At 43.1% G+C, this 26409-nt stretch overlaps 1 protein-coding gene across 1 annotated transcript; it reads right to left on the bottom strand.

Moving 5' to 3' along the window:
• Positions 1-185: 185 nt before the first annotated feature.
• Positions 186-24706, bottom strand: btbd8 (BTB domain containing 8). Its single transcript, XM_071926234.2, has 18 exons — positions 24587-24706; positions 22452-22628; positions 19738-19862; positions 19224-19341; positions 18012-18101; positions 17085-17165; positions 16901-16997; positions 16312-16400; positions 13449-13551; positions 12760-12942; positions 12498-12659; positions 10949-11078; positions 9884-9945; positions 8425-8968; positions 7434-7521; positions 5743-5882; positions 3682-5646; positions 186-1131 (listed from the first exon to the last, which is right to left on the bottom strand). The coding sequence occupies exons 1-18, from the start codon at positions 24688-24690 to the stop codon at positions 632-634; spliced, it is 4758 nt and encodes a 1585-aa protein (XP_071782335.2). The 5' UTR covers positions 24691-24706; the 3' UTR covers positions 186-631.
• Positions 24707-26409: the final 1703 nt, after the last annotated feature.

Below are 26409 nucleotides of genomic sequence, written 5' to 3'. Positions count from 1 at the left end.
ATATAGCCTATTTAAAACTTTAAAAAAACAGCAGCTTTGAACGTGAAGCAGCCAAGCACCAGGGCTATATTTTTCATATACTTTATGAAGTAGCATTTACTCTATAGCAATGGCGAGCTAACAGCTCCTAAATAAGTTATCCATCCATGACAATGACGAACAGTTTTCATTTCTTCAGAAACACAAACCTTTATTATTTTCAATATGACACTAAATGCAAGCCATCGGGCCAGAATGTCATTGTTTTTCTTTAGGAAACTCCAGTCAGCTAATATTATCAGAGGAGTGCCATGAGAAAGAAACGTCTTTTTCTTCTTCTTTTCTAGAGCTTTGAAGCAACACCGAGTAAACAGTTAAACATACAAAAATATCAACATGCATAACAGCCCTGTTTGTGTCCAGACACAGTCCATTAAGGGCATAACTATGGGAAATGCAAATAAGCTGCTGCTGCAAAGTCCAGAAACTACAGTTCAGAGAGTGAGAGAGAGAGAGAGAGAGAGAGAGAGAGAGAGAGAGAGAGAGCGAGAGAGAGAGAGAGATTTAAATAAATTAAGACAATGTTGATGCTGTAGACGTTAAAAGTTCATAGAGAAGGCGACAACTGTCCGGCAGGCTCTCCTCTGTGCAGTCAGTGATGTGTTTCCAGCTCCACAATGGTCCACTCCCCCTGTGGAGAGGCAGCGTCTTCTGGGGAGAAGCTGGTCACAGTGATGCTGGTGGTGGAGTCCTCCATGGGCGAGATGAGCTCAGCCCAACGCTTGAAGGTCTCCTTCTCCTGGGGCAGGAAGGCCTGCGAGTCCAGGCAGTCACGTGACAGGGAGAGTGTCTGCTTGATAAGGTACTGGGCCAGGTTGAGCTCCTCGGGCACCGGGTTTATGATGCCCAGACTGGACTCCTGGTCCGAGAGGAGCTGCCTGAGCAGGCTCCAGTCCCGCTCTGCAAACTCACTGCTTTCCTCATCGTCCCCTCTCTGCTTGTCTTCCTCCCCCTGCGGTATAACATTCCTGTCCTTGTCCAAGCAGTGATCAAAGGCTTCTCCCACATCCATCTCGTAAATGGGAGAGAGGGCTTTGGATGGTCGGCGGTCATGTTTGCAGGTTTGATCCAATCTGTCACAACCAATGTCCCCTAAAAACAATTGACAATACTGCAAAATGACAAAATGATTCACTCCTCCATAGTTCTTTTTCATTTCAGAAGTACTCTGAGACTAGTCCCTCTCTATTACAATAAAACACAGATTACTGAAATTTTACCCTTAATGCAACTGTGTCCTTTTAACTTATTTCCCACAGCAAAGTCAGGTTAAGACAGCGCAGCGAGGAAGCAGTTTCACTGATGTTCTCAACAAAACTGGTCACATTATGGTCAGTCAAATGGCAAATGATAATTATTGATTACCGTTTAATTACTTAACTCCAGAGTCACCAATCACTTGGAAGATGGATGACACGGGTGGACAGCTGCCTTAAAGGTAATGCACAGAGGAATGCATTTCTGAATGCGTCTCTTTTATCCACCAGTGTCAAACAAAGTAAGCCATGCATTGCCAGCACCAGTTAACTTTACATTTCTAAGTTAAGCTTAAGTACCAGTGATATGTTTTGAGATTTACGTGCAGGTCTTTGAATGAACAGACCTAATGTACAGACTTAAATACTGTCACAAAAACCTAAATGCAAGCAACAATGCTTTACTTAGTAGCACACAAGAGGGAACACCACCAAGTTTCTTCTGACATTTCTTGTGTTTATGTAAACACATTCTTTCTATTTTTAACAATTTCAAAATGGTGAAAGATGAAGTTACTGATCACTTTTTGGTGTTGAAAGCAGAAAATAATTTACATGGTTGCTTTGGGATAGACCCTCAATAATGGTGCAGCAGGGTTTTTCTGAATATGATAGTGAAAAAAGAGAGACATGGCAGAACCATGAAGGCTGCTCTAGAAACACATCACATACTTTACAGAGGAGGCTACTGACACTACACAAAACCTACTGAACAAAGGCTTACACAACAAAACACTAGTTTCTTGAAAGCTGAGCATCTATCTAGGAACACCAGTCTAGTGGGTATGACAAAAGGTAATGGATACTGAAAAGAAAATAAATACACAAAAATAATGGATGGTAAAAGGGAATGACAAACAATAAATGATTTCTACTAGTAGCATGCATGTGTCTGCAGTGCAAACAAAACTCAGGAACAGGTACATTCTTGAAAAGGACCAAAGAAAAACAACAAGCAGATCCCAGGAAAGGGTCCCTGGAATAACACCTTTCTCAGAAGCAGTCTAGTTGAAGTGGCAGTTTAGTGTGGTCCATGGTGCCTGGACTGTTCTTTTGTTAGTGTGGTCCATGTTGTACAGACATTTTGTATGTTACTTCCACTTCAAGTTGTCATTCTACATAAATTTGCAACTTGGTTTCATCAGTCATAACTTGCTTGTCAGTTGTGTGTACACAAATTTTAAAAAGGTGCTATGTGTAGCATTTCAACGTCAATAAATCATTACCACATTCATTTTGAGACATTAGTATAATTACTGCAAACAAACTAGACCATCTCCAGGAAGACTGGCAGCCTCTACACTGCGTTTTACATTATGTGCCACTGGTTGGATTTTGTGGGAAATCTGCTGGATCGCTTAACAGCACAAAACAGGATGAAGGCTCTGTTCTTCCAGCACAAAGGGAGCTAAAGCTTTCAGAGTTTCTTGCAATGGCAGATGGAAAAAACACTTCCAACATGTTTATCCTCTTCAGTAAAGCAAAAGAGAAAACAAACGCACATGGAGCAACACCAGGGAGGCAGGACATGTAGCAACATCTTCTCTGTGATGGGGTTTATGGGTAATGTGGTCTTAATTTTGAGAAGCATTACCACCGGTGTGAGATAGAGGCTACCAATCGTCTCAACCGTGGTCTCATTTGTTTACAGTAATTATACCAACGTATCACAATTAATATGACAATGATATATTGATGTTTAAAAATGCTACATGTAGCATCTTTAACGATCTCAAATTAGCTATGGCTTAAAAAGGCCAAAGACTGTTCCACTGCATAAAAGAAACAACAAAAATAATTGAAACGTTGTATTTTTATGTACATCAAAGTGCATTGGTATAACTATGTCACAAGCCTTGTCACAAGGCAGATACTTTTAACCAGCACATGGCATTATTTTTGACAAATACAACTCTATGATCAATCATGAAATGAACATTGCTTTTCCCTTTTTATTTGTAAACTGAGTCATCAAGGGCTAAGTGCCTCTGACTGAAGGTAGTTCAGTTGTCAAAGATGTAAAATTTAGCTTAAGTGTTTTGATGAGACCAATCTCCATCTTTAAAAGGATATTGGTGTTGCGAATTCAAATTTAGAACAGTTGCACAACCAATGTGTTCAGATGAAAGCAAGCTTTTAGCTGTGAAAATATCAGAGATGACCACTGATTTAATTTGAATTTGAACTGGTAGTTATAACTAGTTATTACACTAGTAATCTCAGTAATATCCTTTTTCTGAAGGAGGGACAGTTATGTGTTGGATGTAGATAAGGTCTAGGAGTCAGAGCAAAGGAGAGTGCATCTTGCAGGCATGAACGATACCTTCATCGATGGAGTTTGGGGAGAGAATATGGGTCTAGGAATGGTCCATAGATCATACATTACCTGCTGGGGATTGTGCAGCATGTACAGGAGAGTCCCCTGTCAGCTGGGGCTCATTTAAGTCTAGATGTAAATCAGCTCTCTTGCTGTCTGAAGGATTGGTGGGGTTTTTGCGCAGGCCTCCGTTGCTGTACTGCTCAGTGTGCCGGAGGTCCAGGTGGCATGGCCGCTCCTGGGGAGGGAGGTCTCTAGTGTCAGGATCCAGGGGAGGCTCGCCAGACTTTACTCCATCCACCTGGCTAAAATTACGCTCCTCTTGCACGGGCTCCTGGATCTCTGTAAGGAATACAGTGGATTTTTCTTCCTGTTCATTGCCGTGTTTTTTGTGCTCCAAAGGCGCACTTTCAAGATGATTCTGTTGTTCAACGGAGGGAGCAGAATTGGATTGAATAGGTGTAGAGTCACACTCAAAAACATCACAGGGAGTCGCAGCGTCATCGGGCTGCTGGGGTGGAGTTTGGACGCCGCCCTCTTCTGAGCCCAACTCCTCGCACTCGTCAACAGAGAGCAACACTGAGCGACGGAAGTTAGAAGTTGACTGATAGTCGGGCTGCTCGTTCTCCTGGTCCCCACCATCGTCATCAAAAGCTAGGTTGATAATCCCCTGAAAGTGGGGTGAGGGCTCAGTGGGCGGCAGTGGGCCCTGTCCCGGAAGCACCTCAACTTCTGACCTCTCATCCTCTGTCTCCTCTTCTTCCTCCTCCTCTTCCTCCTCCTCCTCTTCAGAGGAGAAGAGCTGGTGGTCGGGGACGCTCTTCACCGTGACAGTGACCTCAACTTCCGAGGCCTCCTCCTCTACAGCAATCTCGTCTCTGTGCAGCCAGGAACGAGGACGGCGTCTTATTCCCTCCTCCTCACTAGTCGTCTCTGCCTCTCGCCCCCGCAGCCGCACCTCCACTCTCAACCCGGCTCCGCCTTCGTACATCTTTAACTCTTCTGGGGTGCTTGTGTCACTGCTGCTGCGACCCAGGAAGTCATGACAGCGCATGGTGCCACACTTGGACACGCCTCGGTCATTGGAGCAGTCGTCGTCTTGCGAGCCTCCTGCATCGTAGTCCTCGGAGCGGGGCTTGATGTCATCAGAGGAGGTGGTGTTGCTGCCAGTCTCAGACTCTGGGCTGACCTGATGATGGATGCCGCTCCAGGAGTCCTCCAAAGGGGTGTCAGTGCTTCCCATGCTGCAAGGCGTGTCTATGGGGAGTTCAGTATCTCTTGAGGAATTCGGGGAGCTGAGGTCGTGGACTTGCCCTCCACTGAGACAGGCAGGGATGACAGAACTCGGAGACTGTTTCCCTTTACTCCCTTGTGTCAGTTTGCAAGCATCTGCATTGACAGATTTGACATGGGGGATGTTGTTAGTTGTTGGTGTAAGACTTTTCTCATCTCCTGTGCTGTTGGTTTTTCCAGGGTGTATTTTGGTCTTCTGGAGACTCTGCTTAGGGCTTGATTGCAGGGGAAGGCTAAGTGAATCCCCTCCACCTTGGCTTAGTGACTGGGTGCTGTGTGCTACAGTTTGGTCAGAGGACACCAGCTCTGTGGAGCTCTCTTTATGTTCCGCAACCTCACCTGTTTTATCAGGTGGAGAAAGTTCAATTTTACACTCTGAATTTTTACCATTCACTGCCTCTTTTCCTTTAGTTCCTGTTTTCTTGGAGGCAATAGCAGCAGAGTTTTTCATAGTTCCTCCAGATTTTGGTGAAGCTTTCTCTGTAGATGATTCAGTACTACTTTTCAGCTTTGGTCCCGTTTTGGCAGCTACTAGTGAAGATTGCTTGGAAGGGACCGAAGAGGCTTTTGCTGGTTTAGCACTGGATTTAGCTGAGGCTCCAGTTGCTGAAATGGGTTTTGTGATCTTCTTCCGAGGAGCTTCACTGGCTGCTTTGTCTGCTGCTGAGGATTTCGACCCATCCTTGTTGTCTTCTTTCCTGGGGGAGGCGGGCTTTTTCATGGAGGACCCGTGTCTAGAGACTACACCAGGGAGAAAACAACAATGCGAACAGAACATTAATACTTTGCCATAGTGTAATGATAGGCATTTGAATTAGCAAACTAATATAATCTCACCATGGTTTTCAGCTGGAGACATTACTGGTGTGCTTCTTCCCTTTGTGTCCGCTCTGGGCGCTGTCACTGCAGCTGACATTTTCTCCGCTGCACCAAGCTTGACTTTGCCGCTTTCTCTCACACTTGACTTGTTGGTAGGACTGTGATCGGTACAACAGACAGGCAAAACCATGAAGACAACTATGTGATCTCAAATGTTACCACAACATCCCCATTAATTAAGTAATACCTCTGGCTTACATGTCTGTCATCGTAATACTATTTCTGAGACCTGCTGTAGGGCAAGTAATTCATGAATTAAAATTCAACACCAGTGGGGGGCAGCAAAGCTGTTTCTACCATTTTTGTCAAGGACAAGCCTCTGAGACATGAGCTGATTATCAATACCAAGAATTCTGAGTTGATACTGGTGTCCTTGTGGAGAATGTTCCTCCCAAGTTTTCTACCAGAGAACTAACTTTTCAAGAACACAAGAACAGAGAGAACATTTTTCCAGTCTGAGTTTCTCTCTGTGCTCAAGGTAGCTCGACTGTGCAATCTCCCCATCACCTGGAATCAGTTTTCCCCAGTGCAGAGTCTACCTTAATTTGGAACGGTTGTTGTTAATATTACAGGCCAAGTCTAAAATAAATAACTATATACACTATTGAGGTTCAGACTGCAGACTAGTAATGGAGGTCAAGTTCAAACTGCAGCTGGGTAGCTTGCTTTGAGAATTAAGGAGTTAAATGATGTTATTGTGCTGGCTAGGTTGATTGTTTCCATATACAGTACGAAAAATATTTGAAAGTCAGTGGGTTACCAGTGCTTTCCTGTTACAAAGGTTAATGTTAGCTAATGAATTGGCATTAGCTGACACGGTGATAAATTGTGTATAAAAAGCAGTCAGTTCACTTTCCTCAAATTTTACTGCTGGGACATGTTGAGTGATTTTGTCACTTTCCATGTATCTTTTGACACCAGCATCTGTTATCGATCTCTCACTGATAGGAATCCATCCGCCATGTTTTCAAAAAACCTTTTGTCTAAGTTTTGGACATGGTTGTGTCATTCTCGCAGTCAGTCTTGGGCTTTCTTATTAGTCTCCGTTGACCAAGTCACTATCCAACACATCCTCCATATTTTCCAAGTGGCAAGTACATTTTCGGCATTTGTTTTAGGCCCCGTTTCATTAATCATTTTAACATGCCCCTCTCGACTTCCCCTGGATACTTGGTACTACGTAGAACCTACGTCAAGCAAGTGGCCACTTTCAGAGAAGGAGGCTGATAATTACACAGAAAAATTAGTAATAAAATAAATTTCATGAGTAAGATTAAAATCTCTGAATATTGTTTATTTACACTTATATATTGCTTGTTCCGCCATGTTGGTTTGTGCACAGGAAATTACGATCACAATGCATTCTGGGCAAGATGCGCTCCCTTGAGAGGTTGACCTCCGAAACTTAATTCAAGTTATCAGAGTAACGGAATGGCACTTAAGATGGCAGCAGGAATTCACCCGAGAGGAAGTGCCGAGGGGAAGTCGTCAAGGTTAAAGTGAGTAATGAAACAGGGCCTTATTCTGAAATCGTACATCAACCTTTAGCTATTACATGAAAAATGTCACAAGAAAACAAGAACAGCCAAGAAATCATACTGATAAAGACCCGTGATTCTGGGAGTATATATATAGGTTTTATAGCTCACCTGCTGGTTTTTGTTGCATCCGATTTCTGAGGAGGCTTTGTCAGTAGGGATTTGTTCACCACCTTAGTCTGGTGTTTTGGCTTAGCACCTAAAACACAGAACATTACCACATGCATAACTATTTTAAATATGTGCTTTACAGGGTAGACAATTTTGAGAATAATAAATAAAGGCTACACATAAGAGCAGAAGAGTACATAAGAGCATCTGCTTTCTGATGGTAATGACCTTCAATTTACACCATTACCAACTGATAACTGGAAAAAAAAACATTAAAAACACAGGAATAAAGTGAAAACAAATAATCTTCAGTTCAGTAGGGATATATAGCGGGCTTGGCTATGTAGATATGTGTATAGAACAATAGTGACAGCTCTTGAAAACAATACATGGGATTAGAATTTAATGAAATCTGGTAATTAATAATCTGAGAGCTGGAGGCTCTGTGCTGGTATTGTATGAGGCTCATATTGCAGAGGTTTAGCTACTGACTCTTGAGGCGGGAAGAGAGAACATATGGCACTCTCTCCCCGTCTCTTTTGTATGAGGTCAGACAGCTGAGGCCCAGTTAAGCAGCGGACACTGGTATCAATCTGGATTACCCCACCTCCCCCAAACCACCTTCACCACAAAAGCTCCAAGTGATTGGTCACACCCCCCCTGTGTGACAGCTGTATTAGGCTTTGACCTTTACTGTTCTGCTGTTAGTTTCTACACTGACACCAGTAAGCTGCCAAGGACGGCCTGCTGCGCTTTGTTTGCTGATAAATCAACATTCATACATGACACTGCCCTTGTCTTCCAAGAATCCCTCAAGGCCACAGCACAGCATTCATCATGCTAATTAGTCTGCAGGTCCCTTCATATCCTCCGCTACATCTGCCTGGAGCTGATTTTCCGACACTTCGGCTTGGCTGCAGTGATGTCCTACAACGCAATTGGTGTCAGTCAAAATTATTAAATGGAAAAAAAATCAATAAAGATCATAAACCTGGGATGGAGTGGCTGTTGTTGCGTGGGCTGCTGGCACCGTTCTCTGGCGACGCGCTGCCTGATGTGGATGAAGTGCTGGGCTGAGGCTGGGTGGTGCCAGCAGTGTCTGCCTTTGCTGCTGAGCTTTTCTGAACCTTCATTGGTGTGGTCTGGCTTGTGGATGTGGAGCCTGGGGGAGAAGTTTTAGGCCTAGCACCTGGGTTAGGCCTCTTATCTTGCTCCTTAACCCCAGAGGAGCTTCTGGGGCCATTGGCAGTAGCTACGTCCCGCCTGGCCCCCGGGGTTCCTGTGCCATTGACAACTGGTGTGCCAGAGGACGCTGCCTTTGCTTTTGATGTTGTACTCCGGTCCCCTGGCTTGGTCTTCACATTCTTTGCCCTGGATGTATGACTATCTCCTGCTTTGTTAGCTGTCCCCAGTCCATCAGACTTCATGGCTGATGCAGCACCGCGGGAGGAAGAAACTGCGTACTCGGACACCCTGGGGGTCCTGTGCACAGGAGGGCTCTCAGGCGCAGATGAAGGGCATTTTACAGCCCTTGGCTGCAGGAAAAAGTTATCAAAAGAAACCACATTAATCATGTAACTACAAGACTGGATTAATCAGCAAATAACCAGAGGGCAGTCAAAGGAAATTATTAGTATGGATTAACTGGCCAGTGGACCATACTTTACCAAATGCTACTGTGTTTGGTCATCCAAAACCACAATATTTACAATCCTGTGTTTTATTTTCCTTCATTTGTCCAACAGTTGACTTCTTAATTGATTTGTCTCTTTTTACAGATGTTAACGGGAGGATTCTGAATAAACGCCTTGGGCTTCTTTCCTCTCCTGCTCATATTAATTGAATTTTACTGTACGTGTCAATTGGTTGTTTTTTTTTTTGTTTTGTTTTTACTATGTACAACTAAACTAAACTAAACTAAACTAAACTAAACTAAACAGTAACAGATTTTTGTGTCAATGTAGAAATGACAGCAGTAAGCGGCTTGTCGCAGGTTCAGTGAAGCAGAACAGACGGAGAAAAAACTTCTAGGTTCCTGTTCCGCATCAGATCACTTCCTGCGAGATCTGTGAGAGCTCTCGGTGTTCCTCCTCTCCTCTCAACCACTCATGCCTAACATCCAGGCAATCCCTCTCTGGATCACCTCAGTCAGACTTATCTTAGCCATCCATCTGTTTACAGAAGCCCTGTTGTTCATATTTCTCTGGCTGTGAGGGTTGGGCATTTATGACATATTGCATCTGATGGCCACACACACACTATAATCACTGATAGGGATTATACAAACTTACATGGATTTCTCTGAGCTAAAACGGGCTCATAGGATCATCATCATCATCCAACTGAGCCAGTGTTTAAATGAAAAAACAAAACTTAAGTGTTTTCTTGTTTCTAATCCATATGGTTTTAAATAAATGAACAAATGTTGAAGCATTGAATGATAATATTACCTGTGAGCTACTGAATACAGGCTTTTTACCAAGTCTTCGGTTGTCCCCTTTATCAATAGCAGCTGTAAGAAATGGAAAAAGAGAAAATTACAAATTTAGCCAACTGCAGTATTATTGCAGCAAAATAAAATATTCAAATTCAAGCATAAAACAGATGAAAAGGGGCTGCACCAATTTTTTCAAGACACTGGTCAGGTCCCTCAACATCCAACCAAAGCATTCTTTTCCCATTTCTACATCAGTATGACAGGATAAACAGTGTGGGAAACAGTGTCAAAACATTTTAACAGTCAATGAATGAAGTAACTTATCAGTCTGTCATGTCTTGTCAGTTATATTATTTTCAATCAAAGCATAGCCATTTCTCGAAAGATACTTCATGTCAAAATAAATTCTGAACCTAGGTTAATTCATCTAAACACATTTTGTGCAAGTACCTATTTATTCTATTTATCAATGTGCATCTGTAATGTTTGCATCTGAGACCTAGATTCCATTGGCAAGAAATGTACCAGTAATAGGAATGCAACTAGGCTGAAATCCAGCCAAATAAATTATTCATGCTGTGCATTTCAACACATCACTAGCTAAACAGTGAGAACACAGCACATTTTTTCATTTGTGGATGCTTCTAATCATGTGCAGACTCACAAAGAGAGGAATTCACTCCCACCCATTTAAAACACAGAGCATGGCGCGGCTGGTGCATTTACCATGTTAGCCTACACTTATCTGTCCAAGACAGTTAAAATGGTCCCGCAAAAATAAAGCAAAATTGTTTGAGAGGAGCACTCGCCAAACAATGAATGGATTACCAGTGGCCAAACAACTGCTGCTGAAAGAAGCCATTAATTGTTAAATCGGCCAACAGCATATGCTCCAAGGGCTCCGGTTCATCTGTAATGATGCAGAGCCACTGCCTCATCACTAGGCTGGGTTAGGGAGAAAAAAAACAACACATCCACACACACCGCAGCATGAATATCCTGTGCATGAGAGTGAGCGCTGTGGAGGTGCAGATAGCCTCACCGCTAAAGCTGCCAGATTTAAGATGTCTTTCCTTACCTGCCAGTATCCTCTCTCTGTGCTTGGATGGCAGGGTCTCCCATCCCTGTGTGTGGCGGACGGCATAAAAGGTCTGGAGCAGGAAGGTCCACAGCCTCGCGTGTAGCGTACAAATCTCTCGCCTGAACGGCTGGCAGTGGGAGAGAGAAGGAGAGAGGGAGCAGAGAGGAGGAGAATGGAAAAGGGTGCGCTACAGCACAAGCGAATCAGCAGCTGCTTGAAGAACCCTTCACCATGGCAACCGATACCCCCCGTCCCTCCCTCCCTTCCTCCCTCCCCCTCACTCTCTCTTGCAGAATCCACTTGAGCTCCCTTGAGCTAAATCAGTGATGTCACCCGCTGAGGCTAAAGACTGCCATACTCCTGTTTCCATGCCTGAATATATATGTATATATATATAAATAAAAAACAGGGCTGGAAGGTAGGGAGGAGCTATCTTTATACCAGCCTCCCTTTCTCTACCACTTCCATTTCCCTCCTATCGTTTTCTCATTCCCCCCACTACCACACACCCTTTCACCAGCAGATATAGAGCCAGATTAGTGAAGGCCACTCCCATACCTCACGGTCTCCGTCAGCCTAATCCATTCTGCCATACTGTACTGTATTCGCAGGGGATATGTGCTTTAACTCATGCAGCCAGGTCACTGTCCCCTAGAAATCATCTCACAAGCTTAACCTGGTAAAAGACCGGGACAGACTTTAGTAGTCCGTGTCCTGTTGACAGTTTTACAAACTTACATTTAACATTCTCTTAAAAGGCTCTAACTAATCATAAATATAGTTTACAGTTTATTTGAGATTAAAATCCATTGCATGAAATAAAATACACTACCATTTGAATATTTGTTGGTGAATCAATTCATTATCATGTATTCACTCACTCACTTCGTCCGTCCGTCAAACATGACATCTCAGGTGAAATCTCAAACACCACTGGTCTAACTGAAACTTGAAGGGATGATGCATTGCGTTTAAAAAAATACACTGCTTGGCCTGATGAGGGCACTATAATTAAAGGTCAAAATTTTAACTCAAAGGTAATATCTCAGACACCACTGGTGCAATTTTGAAGAAAGTTGGAGGGATGACTCATTTTAGCACAGTGCTCTGGCATTTAAAGAAATTACACTCCTGACTGGAACAGTATAATTAAAGTCAAAATGTCTAGTTTTGAAAAGCCATTACTGCCTAAACCCCAGTCAGATTCAGATGAAACATGGAGGGATGATGCATCTTGTTACTAATTGGCCCAAGGGGTGCCTGCATCATTCATCAATGTGTCTTATGGAATTTAAAATGGAGGTAGAGGCCATTTAATGTATAGATTAAAGGAGTTGAGTTGGCAGTTTGTGCTTGCTTACTGCATGCTTCTCTGCATCCAGAATAAAGTAATGTGCATACTGTAAGTAAAAAAGAAGGGAGGCAACCTCACATAGAGCAAATATTTCAAACACTAATCAAGAGGTTGTATGAGGTCCATTATTAGAGAGTTCAGTGGGAGGCAGAAAGACAAAGGGGTCAGTAAAGAGAATCTGCTTTCATTCACCTCCTCTTCTCTTTGCTCCAGTGGGGGGCCCTCTTCCACCTCGTCCCCACACAGGTAATCCACAGCAGAGAAGAGATCACAGCAGTTGTCCACAGTCACACCTTCCCTGATGGCTGAACACAGCTTCTTCAACAGGGTGGGCTCTCGGGTAAACTCCTCCCTCTGTAAGCGCGCATCAGACACTGAGAAAACCGCAGGGATGCTGAATATTTCTCAAGGTCTTCACAGCAAAAGAGAGGACATTAGCATCGATAAATCTTACCCTGCACAGACTCTGGAAGGCTGAAGTGTGAATGACTTTGGGGAGGTGGTGGACAATGACACGCAGACTCTCCTCCTGCAGCTCTGTGGCCAGACTCCTCACCTGTTTGGCCCACTTGACTTCTGGGAGACTGCCAATCAACTGCTCACTGCCACAGAGTATGGTTACTGCACTCTGCACGGTCTGTAGGAAAAGATCTATCAACTAGAGAAGCTCTTTCAGGGCCAGAACACAAACACACACACAAAATAAAGTCAAATGAACGCAATCCCATCCAAGTGTAGTGTGCTATTCCTGCCCAGCACCAACTGTTCAATGGTGGGATACCCCAAATTATGCAACAAATCTTGGCAAGTACTGAGCTTCAGTACTGCCAAGATTGTCCGAAGGAGCCAGCTATAGTGAAGTCGTCCTGTGCCACACACATACGCACATCACGTTTTTTGCAGCGATGAATGGCAGACTCAAGACTCAATTATCAATTACAAGCCTTGATCCCTCCCCATCTGTCTGCATCCACATCACATTCCTAAATTATATTAACGACTGAGAATTTAATAAAGATGATCTTTCATTAGATCATGTTCAAATTTCCTTCCTGTGGAAAAATATTCTAAATTGGAGAATGGGCTGAAGATATTTGTGCAATTACATGCACGTGGCATGGCTGATGACTCTGTGGAACTCACCATGGCGTCAGTCACAGCAGTTAGACAGGCTCTGTGGAGCTCACAAGGCAAGAGGGAGAAGTTTCTTTCTGACCAGGTCTTCACGTAATGTTCAGTAACCCACCTGAAAAAACACATTGTGTCGTACCTGCATTAGATAACGTGTTCTTGAGGCTTCTGAAGGCTCTTCCACTAATATATCCATACTGCTTATCAACTTAATATTCTTAAACTGAGAACCAATACTGAGTGTACCATCTGATATGTAGCATCTGCAGTGACATAAGGTCTGCTCTGAGCTGTGGAGTGGTGTGGAGATTAATCTGAAATTAAGATTCAGCGATTTCTATCAGTAATTTAGGTCAGGTCTGTGACCTAACCACTTAAAATGGACCACTAGGCTGCCAAACTCCATGCAAGAAAGACTCATTAACCTCATTGGCTCTCTGCTAGGGAATGTCAGCCAGAAGGCCAAAATGTCCCAGGCTATGCAGCAAAATATTATGTTGGTATGGTGCATACTAGCTGAGATTCAATCTGTGTTTTTCAGTGGCACTAGAGAACACTCTATCATTCTGAACACTTGGTCCCTCTTTCTAAGGCTCCAAGCAACGGCCAGTGATGCTTTGTTTGAAGGGACAAGAGAATCAGCGAGGATGAGAAAATCAGCAATGCACTGCTGCACAGTGCAGCACAGCTCGACTTACCGTCACACTCGCGTGACTCATCAAACTCAGCAGAGGCAGCATGGCATATCCACTCCCCCCACCCACCCCCCACCCCACACCCATAACATCATAAAATCAGAACCAGCTCACAGCTTCACTAAAAAAAAAAAAACTATCCTTCTGACCTACATTCACACATTTCTCCTTGCCTGTTTACCGCAGTGTGCAACAACATAACTAGACAGTTTGTTTGCACTAATAGCGGCTACAGGAGAACTAGAACTAACGAAAAATAGGCTGTGTGCATGCATGTGTGATTGTGTGCAAATGTGTGTTTAAGATTTTGTTTAGGACACTTCTGCTTTATTTTATACTATACAGTGGAGAAAACAGGAAAGATGGGTCAGAGTGGAGACGACATGTGATATAGGTTTTCAACTCTATTCAAACCCTCAACATTGCTTTAGCCCACTGAGTCACCAGGATGCCCGGGCTTCTAATGTTTACGATGAGATGAAACTGGCAAGGCTTAAAACTAGGGATGCACCGATCCGATACTTGGCATCGGTATCGGGCGATATTGGCCTAAAATGCTGGATCGGACATCGGTGGCAGCTAACGTTATAATCCGATCCGATCCAGAGCAATCAGTTCGAGCCCCCGGAGTAATAAACGGGCGTAGTCGCCTGCCGTAAAACATGCCTGAGTTTGCACGTGACGCGACACGAGTGAGTGAAGAAGTTGGAAAAAGAAAGCGAGCGTGCAGGCAATGTGCTGATGTATGTAACATGTCAGCGGTTGGGAATTATTTTAGCCACAAAGGGATGCTAGATGGGTATGCCATTACTAGCGTCCCAAAGATCTTTATCCAACTCACTTTACCAAGAACTTCATCTGGCGACGCCTTCCAAACGCCTGCTCCTTAGCTCAAACTTACATCGAGTGTCCTTGGGCTTAGTATCATGTACACGCCACCATAAAGGTTTCAATTAAGTCTTCCGTTTTCACAAAACGAAGCTTTTTGGAGATGGGGGCTAAAGCTAATGCTACCGCGCTGACGCGACCTGTGCGTGCGTCAGCATCAGTGACTGTCAACACTGTCAGTGAACGGAGGAACAGGCTGACTGCAGAGAGAGGTGAGATGCTTCTGTTTCTGAAGAAAAACCTGCCTCTTGTCCTTAAGTGATTAAAACTAGACTAGACTTGGCACACACTGGATGTTATGCCCAGAAAAAGCCTATGTGTAGCAGTATTTTTTCTGTCAGTTATTCACACTAAAGAAGAGGAAAAAAAATATAAGCAAAGGCTGTATGGTTGTTTCAATATTGTTTTGTAGCAGTATGCACTGGTCAGTTTATTGCTCTTTTGCACTTTTGTGAGCACTGTATCCCAATCTTTTATATATCCTAGGAACTGTCATTCCTATTTTGGTCAGTTCTTTTGCCCTGCTGCTTTTCTTTTTTTTAACAATAAAATTATTGTTCCCATGTTATTTACATGTTGTATGCAGCTGTGTAATTACAGAAGAAAAAAAGGGGTCAATATCGGATCGGTACTCGGTATCGGTTGATACTCAAAATTCTGGTATCGTTATCGGATCGGCAGTAAAAAAACGGTATCGGTGCATCCCTACTTAAAACCCTCACTGGGAATGTAGCAACAATATAGTGTCTAGCTGAAGAATGAACAATTTAAGGAAAGGAGAGGCAAATGATGAAGGCTGTGCAAGACCTTGAAATAAAAAGGCATCTGCTCAGCATATAGCTGTCCTATGAAATCAGGTTCTAGTGCACATTGTGCAGAAGCTCTTGTGATTAAATGCAAAGACTTTTTTTTTTTTCTGCAAAAGTGAACAGACTGACAAAAATTGGAAGTCAAAGTGCAATGTTGCAATCATAAGCTTATAGACTAGGGCTTTAGTTGGACTCTTGTGGTAAAATCACAGTGAATATTGTAATCTCATGTTCATGAAGGATGTTAATTTTTATGGTGGTAATATTTGCCTTGAACTGTTGGTTCAGAAAAAAAGCCTCAGGCTTACAAAATTACAAATTCCTGGAGAGACTGGCAGCCTTTCGTGAAAAAAATTAAACCAATCATTTTTACCCAACAACACTTTTACTGAAAACCTCTACTATATTATTTTATATTAACTCTTCATACATAGTAAGGAACTTATTTAACTTGTTCAATTAATGCTGAGCCCCCACACTCACCTCTTACACAACATGTGGAGGTTTTGAAGGCCGAGGGCGTGGGTGAGGGACAGGCACTCGAGAATTGTCTTCTGAACACCATCAACAGGCTGCAAACAAATAAGGAGCAAATATGCAACAGGGGCTTATATGTATTTTCACATAGTTATTTCAGACACTGAGACTCTGAAGGGCCTAAGATGTAGCGGGGGTGAAACATGCTACGTTGTATCAGAGGCACATGATAAAGTGGGAGTGAAAATGAGATTCGTTCTGAGAAGTGAAACACAGAAGGTCATTATTGACTGGAAACACGTCTGCAATGTACAAAGTAAGTGAATGTAAAGCAAAAAGAAGAGAGCAGGCATCTGCTCCTCTTGTTTTCAGCTGCCATCATCTGTACTCCAGACATTGCTCAATCACATGCATAGCAGTCTTGAACTGCAAAAGACCACTATATACAGTAGAACTGATCTGATTCTGATCGGTTCATATGAAACTTAGGAGAAAAAACAGGTTTGCTAAAACTGAAATTTTGTATGTGACACATTAAAGGCCCATCAAATCCATCCTTGAAGGTATTCACTAAGTTTCCTCACATATAACTGACCTTGGGGAAGAAGCGGCAGTAGTCTCGGGTCAGAACCATCTCCACTACGTCCTTTAGCCCCTCCAGACCCAACATGTCTGCTGCCAACACCACCTGACTGTGGGAGAGGTGACACCAACCACAGGTCAGTTTGATTTCTGGGCCTATGTTGCAAATGTGCACACAGATTGTTCACATACCCTACCTGGCACTACTTCTGGAGGGCAGGTCCACTATGGCCCCATAAATAAATTGGAGCAGGATCTCCATCTCCTCTGGACCTAAGCTGGAAATAGCAGGTTAACACAGTAAACAATTTACAACCCATGTAGTCACAGATCCAGTAAGTTTAAGCTTTTAAAACTGCAAACATAATGGAATTGTCAGTTTATATACTGACTAATATTTTTAAATTACGTGTGTTTATTACAATGTTGCACATAAAATAAATATTTCAATCAGCACTAGATAAGCTGAGGCACGTGTGTGTTTTTCTATGCGGTGTAAAATGTGAGCGGTGTAAACAAAATCGAAATTTCACGCTGGGAGCAGCACTAGTCCATGTGACTGGAGCCTGAGGGCCACTTCACAGAGTTTCCCCCCACACATCAACACAGTCGTCCTTCACTCTGACAGCCGCGTCTTCCCCTGTTACTCTCAGATCAGTAATGCTGAGGCGAGTGACACGTCTTTCCCCAGAGGGAAAAAATAGGCTTCATTTGCCTCTGCCAAGCTGAGAGGAGACTAGTGGGGAGGGGGGGGTGGGGGGTGGGGGGTCTTCAGCAGGCAGTGGATCAGAAGACATTTATGTACCTCAAAGAGGAGATACGGCAACCTTGGTGTTTGGAAATCTGAGCGAGTCATTTGAGATTCAATTGCCTGTGGGTAGCTGTGTGTGTGTCTGTGTGCATGTTTGGGTACGCGGAGTTGGGAGTAGAGACACATGGCATTGTGAGTGAAACCCCATACAGGGCCACCTCTGTTCCAAGGCATGAATAATTAATGCAGTATAGGCAGACTTCAAATGTATTGTTCGGCAGTGAAATGTTGAATTGTTGGACCAGGGTGGAGGTGTATTATTGACCCAGGAGCTTGTTGGGCCACGCTGCTGCCTGACCTTGCCCGGTCTTACCCTTGTAGAGTGATGCACTGTCTGGAGCTCTCCATCCAACTCCCACTCAGCATGGCGCGGAAGTACTGAGATCGTGCACACAGAATTGCCCTAGAAACCCACAAAGAAGGCAGTCGCATGTCAGTTCCGCCCACCATTTTAATATTTCACATCTCATCTGGTGGGCCTGTGTGTACTGAAGCGGCTTTGAAGTGACAAGCGAGAGAACAAAAAAATTATATTGTGTATTCTACAGCCTCTGAAGGCGACGGTTGTATTGTCCATGGCCTCTCAAGATTTTATTGTCGCTGATATGGAGCTATGCTGAGGTGCTTAGAGCAAACACTTAATTATGTACATTAAATATGTTTCAGAGCCTCAACAAAATGGAGATGAGTCACAATAATTCAGCAGTAGCAACCTTGTAATCCCACGGCCCTATGCCCAAACTCACACCTTCGTCTCGTACCCCTTTCTTATTTACCCTAATGCACACACACTTTTAGGTTTCATTAGGCGGGAGAAAAATGGTTATGATGATTGACAAATTGACTGCTAATCCTGTGTTTTATTCTCAGGTGTAACACAGTGTGACTCAGATAAGAGTAGCTCCCCATGATAAGAAGCAGATGTTTTTATGTTTAGCTAGGGGAAATGAGCAGCTCAAGACTATGCCTGCCAGCCAGCATGAGCAGCGAAATCTGTTTTCCAGTCATGGAGACATAAGGGGCGTGATGACTGGAGATCCTCTGGCTCAACCCCTGAGGTAAGAGCTGCAGCAGCTAACACTGAGCTACCATACAGATCAGTGCTGCAGAGCCCTTGTGCTCCAACCAAAAAAAAAAAAAAAAAAAAAAGAATGGCTGCCCGGCTTTTATCTGACGAGCGTTCGCTGGCTGGCTGCTCCCCTGAGCACAAGCTGGGAGAAACCAGTCTCCATGGTTACCAGCAACTACTACTACCTCTGCATCACTGAATGACCACCCACTCTAACGGCTGATGATGCACACTGGCGCTGGTCAACAGAAGATGTGGGATCTCCAGCTACAACTGTAGGAGTTTTGCATGAGGCAAATGTGGGTGTGGTGTAATAAAGTGAACATTCTCCAACAGTGCATGCCACCCATGAAGATATTTTAAAAGAAAAGAAAAAAAAAAACAGATTGTGCTTTTGCATTTCGGAAGGACGGGCATCAATATAGAGGGCTAAAAGGCCACTATAACTTATTCTACCTGTGGCAGGAGAAGACCTGCTCCCCCACTTGGATGGTGATGTCACACTGCTCTCCCCTCTGGTACAGATCCAACAAGTCTGCTCCGAGGCCCGAGGCTGGCTCCAGGACAACAGCGTCTAGGCAGAAGTTGTGATGGATAATGAGGAAGGACAGGAGGGAGAGAGTGATGAAGGGAAAGGCCATGAGTGTACATGTATGTGTGCGAGTGTGCATGCGTTTGTGTGTGTGCATAAAAAAAGGCAGAGGTTGGACTGTACCATCAAAACTGAAAATATTGTCTATTTCTGAAAAAGTTTGATGAAGGATGGCTAAATCTTGCATTGACAGTAGCATGGTGATGCTGCAATTAGCAGTAACAACAAGACTCCAAATGCGATTAGCTCTTAAGTGGATTATGGGTGAGATAAAATGAGTTGAAGTAAGGTTGGGGGGGGGGGGGGGGGGGGGGGGCAGCTGAAGGGTCAGATAACCTAGAATAAACCCTCCAATGAAAAGACCGTTGATCTGTTTACCTGAGTCAGTGGAACTATGAAGGTCTGCTGGGTCGGGAACAGACGGTCTACTTGCCGGCACTGAGCCCTCAACGTCTGGGATTATTCCAGCCGAGCACATGCTCTGGTCGGCTGTGTACACTCGCCTGCAGGGGTGAGACTCTAAAGGTTAATTAACGCTGAGCCTTTAACAACCTATTCAAATTATGATCTGGTCTGATGCACTGTGGCTTTAATGACAGAGTAACATACGGTGGCCGAGACGTGTCGAACGAACTGCATATCCAAAACGCTTTGCAAATTCGAAAAACACAAGCGCATGAACAGAAAACACAAATGCAAAAATCACAACACAAATGCAAAAGCCACAACACAACTGCAAAAGCCACAACACAACTGCAAAAGCCACAACACAAATGCAAAAGCCACAACATAACAACGGAAGTGAGCAACAACGGATGTTGACAATGAAACGGGCCGACTATTATTGCCGGCGGACTATTATTGCCTGCACATTGAACAACATTGCTCATTTGTGACAATCACATAGCGATAGTAATCATAGTTAGCTAGCGAACAACGTTTCACTTACTTCTCAAACGGGCAAGAACTTTCCTCTTCCACATGTGCAGGCAATAATAGTCCGCCGGCAATAGCAGTCGGCCCATTTCATTGTCAACATCCGTTGTTGCTCACTTCCGTTGTTATGTTGTGGCTTTTGCATTTGTGTTGTGATTTTTGCATTTGTGTTTTCCATTAATTCGCTTGTGTTTTTCGAATTTGCAAAGCGTTTTGGATATGCAGTTCGTTCGACACGGCTCGGCCACCGTAGTAACAGCACCATGAAACAAGAGCCCTAACTATGTAGGATTTTCTGGTTCTCCAGTAACACTGTAATTCTATGCAGCTGTGGTGCATGGGAGGATAATTCTGGTTTTATCCCATCTCTGTTGCTGTTTGGGTCTAAGTTATGTTTCAAGCTGAGGTTGTAGTGCTAAAAATTCATTTTAATCATGATACAATCATTATTTCTTAAACATCTGGACAATATTTGTTTTAGTTTTAGATGATAGTAAGAATTAATTTCACATTTAATCTAGCAGTAGTGGTCATTTCCTTGCTGTGGCGGAGCACCACTGCTAAATGAATACAAATGAAAAACTGCGTGTGTGTAATTAAGTGTGTAATAAAGTGTAATATCTGTAATATGTTGGAACAATGAAATGTGTGTCCAAATGGTATCACTGCACTGAAGGTAGAACTCAATTGTGTTGTTCAGCAATGAAACATTTTTATTGTTGGACCAGAGTGGAAATGTGTTATAGCCAATGTTTGGGAAAGTTACATTTAAAGTAATTAGTTACTTTACTTCATTACTTATCTTAAAAAGTGACTGGTTATGTTACAAAGTTAATCTATATTAGAGGTGACTTGTTAGAGTACTTTTGCGTTATGCACTTCAAAAGCCTGCCGTAATAATGTGGCTTGTGCTGCCAAGGGTGTTGACAATCATTGTTTTAAAATGCTATTGCGCTGTTTTTAAAACAATTTGCCAATCTCATTTATATCAAGCATACTTAGATTGCACTTTTTTATGTAGCAGCATGTTGTCTGCACAAGATGCTGTGGGATTTTCACTTTTTTCTATTTTTTTATTTGCTCTAACAAAAATGAAACAATATGAAAGGAAAATAAAATGATATGGATGATATAGGCTTAGCCAATTATATGGTATCAGCCAATACTGTAATATATTGTGTATTATGTTTGCATCATTAACTGTCTGGATCTATTCAGAGTCACACTGTTAGCCATGAGCAGAACAGAATAAGTGCAAAACAGATGAATGTGTGAGAGGGGCAAAGTGCAACTGTGCGGTTCTGCAGCCCCTCGGCCCTTTTGCTAGTTTCCTGTGCTTTACCTTCAACTGATCCCTCTGCAGGAAGTACACAAGTACTGTGAGATTGACAAAGCTTTTAGTGAGATGTTTATTTTGTCTGAAACTACCTGACAACTCTAGCCTGTAATCACCACACAGACCAAGTCACACTAAACAACAACACATTAAAATAGAAGCTCTCTTGCACAGGCCTTGTGACTCCATGGTATCGCAGTCACACAAGGACATCTCTTTCCTCCAGTCCTGATTATAAATTGCTAATGAGCATGCACAAATTCACAGGATCAAAGGCTTGTGCATTCCAAGAGAACCACACTGGCACCGCCTTGACGGAAACTAGGCAATTGCTACACTGGGATCTTAGATGATTATCAACACTCATGCAATTTGGGAATTGTGTGTCTAAACACTAAAACAAAAATATGATGTGCAATTTATTATTTAATGCTTATAGCATTTACAATGCTACTTGAACCCTACATACTTGGAGAATGCATACAAGTGCCAGCCAATCCTGCAGATTAAATATGGTGTACTTGCTGCCCTCTGTCAGGAAGCCATTGAAACTGCAACACCAAGACAGAAAACCAAAACGTGTCTCTTGCGTCCTCTGCTTGAAACCAGGTGTAGAGTTAAGGCTGCAGGTGAGACTATTAAGTGGTGCTTGTATTCAGAGAAGACAAAATGGAAAAGAAACAGCTTAGTTCAAGAGCCAAAAGGCATGCTGTGACCATCCTATGAGAGAACTGAGAGTCAGTTTAGGTGAGCCTATTTCTTTCTGATCTGGGTCACATGGTTCTGTATATGTGATAAAACACTTTGGCCTAGAGCGTACCTGATGAAGTCTTTCAGCTCTGCGACTTCATAGCCAGGCAGATGGATGATGTTGGGGTCCTTGTGAGCCCCTTCAAGGACGTGTGGAGCTCTGGCCAAAAGTAAGGCCCTGTGTGCCTGCAGCGAGCTGGACCCAGCACACAGACACACATCCGCTTCCAGCTCCTCCTGCAGCAACCTGGTCAGATACATTACAACACTTTAGCAGGGGGCATTTTGAGGCTGATGAAAGGGTGTAGCAATCCCCTTACTAACTGATTTTAGGGGAAATATGGAGGAAAAACATTCATTTACATGCAAATTTGTTAAATTTGAATGAACTGCCCATTAAGCATGTTGGAGTTCAAAACAAACTATGGGTGGAGGCAAGCTTACAGGGAGCATCAGTAGAGCAACTCAGTCTTGACAAAATGTTCATAGTTGCATTTATGAGGAGAGAAAATAAGTAAACAATAAAGCAAGGCCTTGTTACAACAACTTCCAAGATCTGTGAGATTCCAAGATTAATCTGATGGCCTAATTTTCTATTTGAGAAGAACACAAGCACAGTCCTGAGGCAGTCCATTTCTTCTTCACCATCATTAACTCCCACTGCAATGACTGAACTGGGTGACCCAGAAATCAGTGGGCTTAGAGCCAATTGGTCTGTATGAGTTCAAATGCTTGTGCTGTGTCCATTTCTGTAACCCTCGGGCAGTGAGTGAGAATGGGGTCACCCGTACAACAAGGAAAGTCACATCCCTGCCTCCTCCAACCCCCTGCAACACTCAAATCCACGTGAGCTAGTTAGGCATGAGCGATGCTGTGGGTTACCAGTCATCACTAAAAAGTATTGCAACTTTGCTATATGTCAAGTTTTATATTCCAGATCCCATGATCCTCCAATGATACTCTTACACTGTTCTATACTACCAATCTGTGATGTTCAATGCATTCCAGGAGTTATTTTGTGATGAAGTGTTGCAATTTTCTTTTTTGTTGTACCCACTTTCCCTCAACCTGCCTCATCTACTTCTACTTCAGTTAGTGATTTCCTACGTTTCCCAGAATGTCTTTCGACAACCCCCAGAGACGGGGAGTGAACTTGTTACTTTCAATCAAAGCTAGGTGTATGGGAATCATCTGTTAGCCAACTAGTTGGCCATGAACATTGGGGCGTGTCTATGATAACGGCTGCACCCCTTACTCAATACGCAACATGTCTTGTGGCTGCATTGCATTCTGGTCTATTGAGGCTACTGCGGGTGAAGAATTAGTCTCTTTCCTCTATCTCTCTCTCTTTCTCTTATCTATGGGAATAAGAAAAATAATACACCAATACACCACCAACCAACAAAATGGACCCAGAAATGTAGTATAATGTTTTTTTTTCACAGTTTCAGTGTTTAAGATAGTTTTCCATTAAGCGACACATGAGAACCCATTCTTTCAGTGAAATGATAAAGAATTCTAGCCACATGAGTAGAAACAGAACATCTTCCAATTTAATATGCAGTACCTGTGAGATACCCATATCACCCAGCCAGAGGCCTATTAATCCATAAATCTGCCTCAAACTGTGTGACTATGCAATTTTTTTAAAAGCCTGTGGGGGGTTTTAAAGGTAAGAACATACAGTAGACCTATTCTTCATGATTAGGCAGTTAGGGTGGGGGTATGATTTTCTACAGATAGCCAAGCCATCAAAAATATATAGCCTGCTGAAGGAGGATGGAAGGGATGAGTGTAATTACACAGACCAAGACCAAACTGACAAATAACTTTGACTGTGATTTGTATATGAGAGGCATGGGGAACCTATAGTCCTTTTACACTAGCACATTAATTAAACTTGGATTATTTTAAAGGCAACAATAATCTGATTAAACTGGGCCTACCAACTCTGTTTAACAACTTGGTTCATGATCAGCATTGTAACACAGGTCTGACCTGGCTCTGCAGCAGTGTAAAGCGGTTACATTAGTTCACTATTGTTGACAGGATGTATAAAGACCATTAAAGTAACTGATGGGACTGGGGTGGGAGAACTTTAGGACCTTGTTCTTGTGGGAATTGTGCACTGAAATGGGTTGAACATTTGTCAATAACGCACATTAACCCCAGGCATGTGGTGTAATGTAATGTAATATGCTTTACCTGCTGAGGTCTGCAGACAACGCAGACGACAAACATCTCTTGAGTTGGTCTTTGTATTTTCGCTCTTTGGCCTGGAATTCTCTTGCAGCCTCTGGGTTGATCATTGTTTACTTTGTTCTCTAAGACAAAGATAAGACAAGAAGCTCAGCCTTTGAATCTAGCACAATCCAGATACCAGAGTGTTCAGCTGTACAGCTCTAAGGCAAGAGGACAGGATAACATTACCAAGCATAAACATTTCTCACAGTTTGGAGAGAACTAGCAGCCCACACACACATACAGACACACACACAAACACACACACACACACACACACACACCCCACACATACAGACACACACACACCCCACTCTCACAGACACACACACACACACACACACACACACACACACACACACACACACACACACACACACTGACACACGTATTAGGTATTGCTCTACCCAGCACAGTCTGTATTGTAGCCGAAATGAACCAGTCACTCTCATTTTCCTCTCCTCTGAAGAGGCTAGCAGGCTAGCGCTAGCTAGCGTAAGCTAGTTATCCTCTTGAATCAAGACCCCCGCTGGATCCCTGGTGATGAAAAACAAACCCGCATGAATTAATTACAGCCAGTAACTCTTCGCTAAGTCGTAACCAGTTAGTGGCAGGTTAACAGATAGGTTTCGACAAGTAGCTTCATTAACGGACTGACCCACTGACCGCCGCTGCCGCTGCGATGTTGTTGACATCACGGTTCCACGCTGTTCGCCACCCTCTAGGAGCAAACTAGACAAGGTCCAGGAGGAGACACATAGGAAAGAAAGCGTTGGAGTTACTGCACATGCGCAGTTCGGTTTAGGATTGCATGCCCTTAAATGCTGCCTTCAAATGCACCGCGTAAGCTAGTCGTAAAGCATTAAAATTGGTTTGGTTTGAAACAGTCATAAAAATGGATAAATAACAAACATATTTTTTGGAGCTGTTGTTTCACTTTTAGAAATCAAGCTACACAGAGCTACCTTGTGTTGTGGGCGTGGCAGCAAAATGAAGAGGATGTTAATCACCTTTTAGTCAATTTATATTTAAAAAGCGTGACAACTAAACGTTAGAGTGAAAATATAAAATACTAATTATTTACTTACCATGCCAAACAAACACATAATAAAACACATCACTTTTACCATTGGTTGTTGCTCTCCGCCCTCTACACACCCACGCTGAATCTCATATCTCGGCAAAAAATAATAAACGAAATAAACAAAAAAAAATCCCACTTTCCCAGGAATATTTACTACTTTGTTGGGTCATTCACTTGCAAACAACTCGTATTGATAATATTTCCGACAGTACTTGAAGGCATCAAAGAGCTTGCCTGCCTCCTTCTGGTTCGGTTGGCGTTGACGACACTGTCCCCTCCTGCATCTTACCCCCACTCCAGCAACGTCAATGGAAATACTCTGACCGTAAATATTTGAATATGCATTACAACTGCGACCATAAACGATGTAAAATCTTCTGGTTTTGTTGGTCTCATGCCATTCTACTAGAGAGCGATTCTTTTGATTTTCATTTAATATTTAGCGAATCAAGGCTAATGGCTCGCCACAGTCACTCCTGCTGAAGAGCTTTGAGTTATTCTCAGATGATCAAAGCTAGAGGCCACCTTGCCAAAACTGAGTCAAACATTGCTTAAAATTGAAGAGCGATTTTTGTTACCAAACCTACCGGAGTGCAGAGGAGATTTCTTGAGTCAGCTCAGTCTTCTGTGTCTGCCGCAATTCCAATCGGTGATATTTTTTGAAAAATATTTTAAAAGGTGAAAAAAAAAGCCTGCGTCTAAA

Source organism: Centroberyx gerrardi, chromosome 9, assembly GCF_048128805.1.
Source record: "Centroberyx gerrardi isolate f3 chromosome 9, fCenGer3.hap1.cur.20231027, whole genome shotgun sequence".
In the NCBI taxonomy this organism is placed as follows: Eukaryota; Metazoa; Chordata; class Actinopteri; order Beryciformes; family Berycidae; genus Centroberyx; species Centroberyx gerrardi.
Note: the sequence above shows the minus strand (reverse complement) of the source record. Positions and strands in the feature narration are given on the sequence as shown.